At 35.8% G+C, this 9,295-nt stretch overlaps 1 protein-coding gene across 2 annotated transcripts; it reads left to right on the top strand.

The window, feature by feature from the left end:
• The first annotated feature begins 370 nt into the window (after window positions 1-370).
• On the top strand, window positions 371-8,420 carry LOC137960463 (GCN5-related N-acetyltransferase 6, chloroplastic-like). 2 transcript variants are annotated; one of them, XM_068808099.1, is made up of 9 exons: window positions 371-659; window positions 1,439-1,643; window positions 1,737-1,789; window positions 1,897-1,933; window positions 2,191-2,256; window positions 2,638-2,742; window positions 2,836-2,989; window positions 4,051-4,127; window positions 8,390-8,420. In XM_068808099.1, the coding sequence occupies exons 1-9, from the start codon at window positions 565-567 to the stop codon at window positions 8,402-8,404; spliced, it is 807 nt and encodes a 268-aa protein (XP_068664200.1). In that variant the 5' UTR covers window positions 371-564; the 3' UTR covers window positions 8,405-8,420. The 2 variants fall into 2 exon arrangements, with proteins under 2 accessions (XP_068664200.1, XP_068664199.1); XM_068808098.1 differs by lacking the exon at window positions 8,390-8,420 and adding an exon at window positions 4,214-4,681.
• The last annotated feature ends 875 nt before the right edge of the window (window positions 8,421-9,295 follow it).

Consider the following 9,295-nt stretch of genomic DNA (forward strand, 5'->3'; position numbering starts at 1 on the left):
AAACTACCCTGTCGATGGAGACCCATCAACGAATCCGCGTGCTCAACGTCGTCTTTTTACAACCTCCAAACTATCCAAACGAGAGGTTGAAGAGCCATTGCGCTGTGTATATCATTTTATATAGCAAGAAATAAACCTGGACCTCAGGAGCACCAAATATCTTCTTTAAATCCTTGTTAATTTTTGAAGTGCCTCTTGGTGCCACTCCTCAACCGTGCCAAATATTCCTTAGTTATTCCTCGTTATTTAACCTCCAAAAGAACGCGCGTCCAGCCAACAGAGCTTTAAATTACACAAATATCCTCCTTTTATTTTATTATTATGGCCAAATCGATTACCGGCCGGAGGAAGGTAGCCGTTGGGTTGTGAGAGGAATGGTTTCGTCTTCCTTATCGTTTTCGTTTTTCTGCATAGACCGGGAAAATCCTGGCCGAGTTCTATAGTTCAGACAACTTTGAATTTATTGGCTCATCTAAACCGGCGGCTGTAGCGGATTTGCCATTACAAGTGTTATTCATTATCCATTCGGTTCTTCTAATCTGAATTGGAGCCGGACTCGACACAATGTCGACCGCTGTCCCTAGGAGCTCTGGTATATGGAGCGTTCTTTTTCATGGCGGCGAGAATCGTCCACGTTCGTGGAGACTATCTGTGATTATGTGAGTTGCTTTACTTTTATTGTGGTTGGAAGACTTCCGTTCTGGACAGAAACTTAAGCTGAAATATAATTTTGAGCTTTTTCTTTCTTTTTTCTGCTATCGAGAAATTAAATAGTTTATTTGTTGTCAATGGAGAGGTATCAAGTTTGTAATATATTGCTTTGTTGAAGTATTGAGTTTATATAAATGAATGTACGGTTGTTGTTTGCAACTTTTGCGTTGCCATGATAGAATTCACTCTTCGATGTCTCTCTAGGTTGTTTTGGTAATTCCGCTCCTGAGGAGTATAGGTAGAATAAGAAACATTTTCAAGTCACTGGAGCAGAATCCTCCTAAATTTCCTCGGTAATCTCATCCCTTACAGAATTTGAAATTTTGTATCGGAAATGCCACAATGATTTTACCTTATCCCTGATTTGGATCCCTGCTATCCAAATCATGAGGATCTTTTTTCTTTTGTTTTCTTCTCTCTTTTTATATAGTCAATCATTCTTTCGATTCCGAACAGTATCATTGATAAATTCGGGGTTGAATCTTCAGACTAAAATTCCCCTCAAGACAGCTTTTTCTAAAATACTAGCAGTGCTTCATTCCATCAAATTTCTAGGTATTCGTTCTTACGAACCATTTAAAACTAGAACTAAAATCCGTGGAAATTGGAGCTGGATCTACACCGTTGTTGTACCGTTACTTAAAATTTTGTTTACTGTACATATAAAAGTTCATTTTTGTGTACAATTCCACATTGACATTCCAGTTTGTGCAATTCAATTTCTTAGGCAAAACACTTCAGCTTTGAATCAGAAAAAGCAAATCTATTCAGAGGGGCTTCAGGTGCTCTCAACTCCTGAGCCAGAATTTTCATGCCCATCTGATCTCCACTTTGAGAAGCTTCAGCAATCAGATCAAGAACGTGTATGCAGGCACAAAAGGGTATTTGGAAATTTTATTGCACGAGAGGCCTCATCTGATGAAGAATACTGGGTGAGTGATTATTTTTCTTATAATACTGAATTTCAAAATATGCCTCTGCCGTTACAAACTTTTTTCTGGTATATGACTTTTTATTTGGGGCAGACAGCAGCATGCCTTAGAGCAGAAAGTCACTGGGAGGATCAGTCCAACAATCGGTAAGAATTTGTAAAGCAACAGGCTTGGCAGTTTGTGACTTCGTTATTTCTGATCAAACGGAATTGAAGGAGTTGAATGGTAATATTTCTTGGGGTTACTGATGCAGTTACATGGAAAGTTTCAAGAGGAAATTCGCAGAGCAGGTAAGGGGCTTCCTCTCTTTTACGAGACATTGTGTAGTGCTCTGATCAGAAACAAGTGATAAATCAGTAAGAATGACTCAACTCTCCCTTGTGACCCACACGGTCCAACAGCATGACAAGATTGCAGTCAATTCCTGTGGAGTAGATAAGCAGAAATTAGTTCTTCAATTTCGCAAATATGTACCTTGGCAAAAAAAAAAAAAAAGAGAGGTGAAATAGTTCTAATATTAATTCTTAGCAATCTCCTTTTTGTGCAGGAATTCAATGCACTAAAGAGAAGGTGTGGTGACCAGCTCGCCGATAAGTGCACTTGCATTGTTGTGGTATGAAATCATCTAAGATTCTTTAACACTATTAGTTTCATCCCTCGACCCTCCCTCTGTTGCCTTAATAATGAATGATAGAGGTAGGCGTCACTGAAAGAGCAGAATATGCTTCTTGCTATCGCCACTTCATTAAACAAACAGTGATTAACTGAACTGACTCCAGCTTGAGTGCCCTGAGATGTCCTGAAGTGATCTTAGATTGAGAAGGTAATTAAGGCCTTTTGTTTGTTTGTTTATATGGGACTGGCATGAATGGAGTTGTATCAGGAGACTGTCAATTACATATGACTTTTACACAGCCATATAAGTACGTGGCTGCATGTATTCATTAACTAATAGTGAGTTTTTATTCAATTATTGATTTAACCAAACCAGCAGGTAAAGAAGGAGGAGAAGAGTGTGAAGTGCACAGTTCTGAAAAATATGGTTGGAACCCTTGATTTAAGCATCCATCAGATGTTACATGGAGAGACGTATCCTGGGGTATGTACTTGGTAGCAGATTCTTCCAACTTCTCCGTTTTACTCATTTCTTGTTATAGTTGTTTATTGGAAATTTGAAATAATCCATTCACAGGAACAAGTGAAGGTTTCACTCTTCTTTGAAAATTATAGAATGGGTGCAGACAGATATGCGTATATTTCAAACTTGTGTGTTACCAAATATGCACGACGCCAAGGGATTGCAGCCAACATGCTCCACCTTGCTATAGAGGTCGCCCAATCAAATGGTATGATTGGTTTCTTATTTGTTTATCAGGGAATATTATCTAAAGAGAACTCTTTATAAAACTTTCATTCAAAGAAAGAAAAGAGCAAATTTTAATATCTTTTGCATGTTCCATAAGTAAAGAAGTATTCATCGTTTTATACATATGAAATACCACAAACAATTATAATTCATTAAAATATATAAAAGAACCTTATAATTAAATTTGTATAACTAATAACTCAATTTTCCTTTTAAAATCCAACAAACTTGGAAATCTTGTTTTTCATGAGCCGGTTCACCAGTTGAGATAACAAATTCGGCTTGGCCTTGGGTCCCATTGAACCTCATTCAACTGGCCAATTTACTCTAGGTTTTCTAATGTTGCTATAACATGTCCATATTCTAGGAACTGATTAACTAATCTTTATTTTGTCCCCCCAATAAATGGTCATAACATTTATTATTACTGTCTGTATTTTCTCTTGTGGGATCTCATGCCTGTGTATATAGTCAAAGATAATAGTGAATTATGCAAGATAGGGGAAAGATGGACATAATTCAATTACTTGAAATCCTCAACTTCCTCAGCCTTCATTGGACAATGAAGATAACATTGTAGATTTCCCTACAATTTAGGGTGGCAATATTTGACCCGAACAGAAACTGGCCTATTTATTTGACCTGAATTCCATCTGAGTTATAAATGAATCGGGCTTGAGTTTATTTATCTAATTCCACTAATATCAGATCAGGTTTAGCTTTGAGACGTAGTCCTAGTTTTTGTTCTGAAAAGAGTAAGAACTGGACTAAATAATTTTGGCTCAATATTTTTTCATATTTTAGATAGTTTTATTTTCTAAGATTACAAATTGATTAACCTAGACCTGACTTAAACCCAATGAGTCTAGGTTTTAGTTGCTCCATAGGTTTAGGTTGACCCATCCATTATCACTCCAAACCTACAATGCCAGCATCTGGCAACCTTAGTCTAAATGATGCATCTGGAGGTTGAGCAGGCATGTGCTGCAAATAACATGCATCTAGCAAACATTCTGACTTTGATTATTGTTCCTGCGGTAGGTCTTAAACAGATATTTGTTCATGTACATGGAGATAATAAGCCAGCTCAACACCTTTACCAGCAGAAAGGCTTCCAGGTACAATAATATCAAAATTTTATATTTCTAGTCTGTTCTTTCAATCATTTTTCTGCTTGCAGTAACTCCATTTGCATGATATTCAGATGGTTGATACAACTACTCAATTGCCAGTATGCAACTACTTGTTGCGCTTGAAGTGTTAAAGAATTGTTTCTCTGCATCTCAGACCTAGTCCCCCTTCTCTTCCCCATCTCTTCCCCTTCTCTTGGACTCGGGCTTATGTGCTCGTAACTGACTGTTTAGTAGTTGAAACCTATTCAAAGACTTTAGCTGAATGGATCCAAAATGCAAGCAGAATTTCATCAGTGTCAGGTATCTTTCTAGATGATCACCATATGATCAACATTCAATACCTAAACCAATTGTCTTTCTTAGGAGATGTCTTATTGTATACTTGGCTTTTGTACATTTTTTATGTAAAGTAATGATGTAAAACATGGATGTAACCTAGACCTAGTGGAGTGGCTGGATCATGGTCAAGTCTATCCAACCCTGTGCCACACCAGATTTTTATTTTTAACATAATAAATTAAATTTTAGAAAGTTAGAAACCCTGGCTTCCATATTCCCCTTCTTTTCTTTTTTATTTTATTTTTTTGAAAAAAAATCTCCCACCTTCTATGTCTATAAGAGCACCATTTGGCCCCAAAAATGGACACATACTTTTTTGCATAAAAATAATTTATTTTTAAGACATAGAAATATGAAATTGGCATAGATACTTTAATAAAATAGATGTTGTCGACATACAAGGAGATCTGGCCCAGCTAAGCTTTGTGACCATAAGTACAACAACAAAGAAAAGTTATAAGATTTCAAGTGATGTGAGATCAGATCTTTGAAGAGTCCTCTAATTCAATTTTGATGCACGAACTTGATTAGAGGCTTGTTAATAAGACAAATGCACTAGAACTCTCTTGATTGACTAGCCTCAATTTTAAAACTAGCGCCCACTTGGTGTTTGATGAAAAGATTCAATCCTATGTATGGTAGATCCAATGATAGTGACAAAGTAGTGATGATTGTTTATTATTAGATTTACTATAAAAATTCGGTATTGTTGAATTTATGAAAAAGAAAAATACTTCATTGACTTATTATAATCAGAGTACATGAACCTTTATTTATACTAGAGGAAAGTAGTAAAGTCTAATTACAATAAAACTACATTTGTCCCAATTACACCCAAACTCTAACACTTAAGATAAGTCCTAACATAATTAAATAACTCAATATAGATAAAAGACAAACATAACTCAAACTAGAATTCTTTTAGGACGTGACCATAAGATAAAGATGTCTTTGTGGGTCCTTGATCTTCCAACTTATGTGATAAGGATGTCAACTTGTGGTAATCATGGTGGATCCTACTTCTATGTGTTTGGGCCCATCTTGTGGGCCTTCCTTGCTTGTGTAGCCCATCTTATAATACTTGTAGCTATGTGGCCCTTCCTTGGTCATGTGAGCTTGGGCCTATCTTCCAACACTCCCCCTCAAGCTAGGGGTAAGAGAACAATATGAACTCCCAGCTTGCTGCAAATGATGTATAAAATCGTTTTGTATAAAATGATACATCTTCCAATATGCCTTCATCTTCCAACACTCCCCCTCATGCTGTGGAGTTGTGGGTTCATTTATAATAATATAGTGGGTTTCCAATCCGGACACTGACTCTCATGGTATCCCAACCGTGATATTTTTTAGAGTTAAATTCATCTTGGTGTCCCAATCCGGGCACCAATTCTCATGGTGTCCCAATCGTGATATTCTTTAGAGTCAAATAAATTATAGTATGAGAAAAGGTATTGAAGCTACCTTTTCTTCAATCATAATGTCTCATCCAAAGAGACATAATAGCATCAACTGTAATGTAACATGACCATCTTCCAATACATATAACATGAACCAAAATAATAAACCTTGTAGAAGGACCCATAAAATAATCATAATCCGATATAAATATTTTTTCTTAGATGTATAAGCTTCATCTTTTGTGCTCCCCCTTTCTTGAATATTTTAGTCACATAAAACTTATCCACAACATATGGAATAAAATACATCTTCCTTGTACTTCTTCTACTTCTCCCCCCTCAAACTAGGAAGTAATGGCAGTGATCCCAACTTGAACCAAATATCATAGATGTAACAATAAACCCAAATAACATAGATGAAGTAATAAGCCCTTAAACCAGGGAGAAGTGAGATAGTTTCCCGATATAGCAACTCAAACAGTGACGCAAAACAAAAGGCATAAATTCAGATTTTTCAATACAACAGAATACCAACATGACCTTTGATTCTTCCTATGCGAATATATCTTTAAATATAGATCAGATAGACATGAAATTTTCTCCTTCTGAAACTAGAATTAAATACCTTTCATCCAAGTATAACTTCTCTTTATAAAATATAATTATCAGAAGATAAATAATCTGATAGATTTTGGTCTATCATTTGGCCTAACTAAGTATTGTTTCTCCTTTTCTTCCAGAATGACCATTTACTATTCCAAGATTAATATCTCCTTATAAAAATTTCATACTGAGAATTGGTTGAATATGTAAGAAGATAAACTTACATATATTTCTTTTGATATATAATTCGCCATATAAAGTCTCATTCTTGATAGAAAAAAATACCTCAAAAGTTGAAGCTTTCAGCTGTTGCTGCTCGAACCTCTTTTCATTTGACCTTTGCTGTTTCCAATATCGATTTCTCTTTATAGATAACTCAGATAAAAAATTGGTTAAATAGGTAAAAGAATATTCTTATAGATCTTTCTTTTGATATATGTTTCTTCATATAAAGTCAAGTTCTTAATAGCATAAAATACCTCGAAATCTGAAGCTTTCTGCTGCTGCTCAAACCTTTTTACAATCTGACATTCGCTCATTCAAATATTGATATCTCTCTGTAGATAACTCTGATTTGAAAAAATCATTTTTTTTAAAGTAGATTCAAATAGATTTTCATCAATATATATTTTGTAATATGAAAATCTCAGGATAAAGGTGAAAACACAAATAAAACTACGGGTGTAGGGATTGAAAAAAAATTACGAACCTAGACTTAGGGTTTAGGGTTTAGAGAAAAGGATCTCATTATCTCTGTGGATTGACCAAGTAAACTCACAGAACCTGCTTTGATACTATGTTGAATTTATGAAAAATAAAAATACTTCATTGACTTATTATAATCAAAGTATATGAACCTCTATTTATAATAGAGGAAAGTAGTAGAATCCAATTACAATAAAACTACCTTTGTCCCAATTACATCCAAACTCTAACACTTAAGGATTGTCAACAGAGGGGCCTGGGAAAGCATAATTCAACCTCAATATAGATAAAAGACAAACATAACTCAAACTAGAACTCTTCTAGGACGTGACCATAAGATAAAAAGGCCTTTGTGAGTCCTTATTAATCTTCCAACTTATGTGATAAGGATTCCAACTTGTGGTAATCATGGTGGATCCTACTTCTTATGTGTTTGGGCCCATCTTGTGGGTCTTCCTTGTTCATGGGGCCCATCTTATAATACTTGTAGATATGTGGGCCTTCCTTGGTCGTCTGGGCTTGGGCCTATCTTCTAACAGGTATAGTTTCATTCTAATTTGAAATTTGAGACATTGGGAGCACAATAGAGTTTATGCTCTCTACTAAATAACCTTTTGAGAGAAATCCTTCAATAATTTTTTCTCTCCCCAAAAGTTCTCCTCTTTAAAAAATCCTATAGGAGGGTCTCTATTTATAGTATGGTCAGAGAGGTTCAACCACCCCACCTTTTTCTCACCCCTATTTCTCCTTCTTCACTTGACTAACTACATATGTAAGGGGAAAAAGACACTTGGCAAGACTTTTTCGTCTTCCAATGAGAGCATTGTTAAGTTGTGGAGCCTAATCAACACCCTACGTTGATTTGATGGGGATTTCACATTTATAATCCGATTACCCTAATTTTCTCTTTATATTTGGGGGCGATGTTGTTAGGGTTTTATCACCTGAAGTATTATCATTAGAGCATCACTAGTTGTGAGAAATACCACCTGTAAGTGTGTATGATTTCTCTTGTAAACTATTTCATCTTCATAGTGGATTACTGTAGCGGCGAAAGATAGGATGTAGTCTCACCTTGAGGCAAACCTGTATAAATCTTGTTGTGTTTTTCAGTGCTTATTTTTCTTCTATTTCATGATTATTATAATTTCTCTTGTTAGTTTGGAATTAGGGCGTCTAATTCCTAACAAGTGTTATCAGGGCTTTGGTTCGTGATTGAGATCAATGACAGGCGGAAAAAGATCGACACTTGGAATAAAAAAGTTCGATGGTATGAATTTTGCATTATGGAGGATACAGATAGAAGATTATATGTACAGTAAAAAGTTGCACTTACTACTTCTGGATAGGAAACTAGAAGGTATGAAAGATGATGAGTGGAATCTTCTCAATAGAGAGGTGTTGGGAGTAGTCCGGTTAACACTGTCGAAGAACGTTGCTCACAATGTGGAATCAAAGAAAACCACAATGGAGATGATGAAGATTTTGTCCCACATGTATGATAAGCCTTCCACAGATAATAAGGTACATTTCTTGAAAAAACTCTTCAATTTAAAGATGGCAAAAAATATATCAGTAGCAATGCATTTGAATGAGTTTAGCACGATTGTCAATTAATTGACCTCCGTTCAAATTAAATTTGATGATAAGTTTCTTGTTTTAATTCTTTTGGTGTCTCTGTCAAATTGTTGGGAGCCTATGAGTGTTGCGGTCAACAACTCTGTAGGCAATGGGAAATTGATTTTTTATGATGTTCGGGATACCATTCTTGTGGGGGAAGTTCATAGAAAGGACTCTGGAGAATTGCCACATCTAATTCTACCCTAAGTGTCGATACTAGGGTCAAGAACTTCGAGATGAACTCCAACAAGGTCAATGGTAGAGGGAAGTCAAGGAATCGTAAAAGCAAGTCCAAATTCGGAAGGAATGCGGAGTGTTGGAATTGTGGCAAGTCTGGTCACATAAATAAGAACTGCAGAGCACCGAAGAAAGATGAAAAGAAAAACGATGTTACAAATGCAGTGACATAAGAAGTACATGATGCTTTACTCTTGTCGTTTGATATCCCTATTGACTCTTGGTTGTTAGATGTAGGAGCTTATTTTT

Source organism: Aristolochia californica, unplaced genomic scaffold (assembly GCF_029961685.1).
Source record: "Aristolochia californica isolate CCGP_79_NKW_82.1479 unplaced genomic scaffold, dmAriCali1.0.hap1 SCAF_3, whole genome shotgun sequence".
NCBI lineage: Eukaryota > Viridiplantae > Streptophyta > Magnoliopsida > Piperales > Aristolochiaceae > Aristolochia > Aristolochia californica.

Excerpts from the sequence above, each read along its gene's own strand:
- LOC137960463 (XM_068808098.1), top strand. The coding sequence starts at position 565 with ATGTCGACCGCTGTCCCTAGGAGCTCTGGTATATGGAGCGTTCTTTTT. Across the intron at positions 1,644-1,736 it reads CATCTGATGAAGAATACTGG|ACAGCAGCATGCCTTAGAGC; the intron begins GTGAGTGATTAT and ends TATTTGGGGCAG. Across the intron at positions 2,990-4,050 it reads AGAGGTCGCCCAATCAAATG|GTCTTAAACAGATATTTGTT; the intron begins GTATGATTGGTT and ends TTCCTGCGGTAG.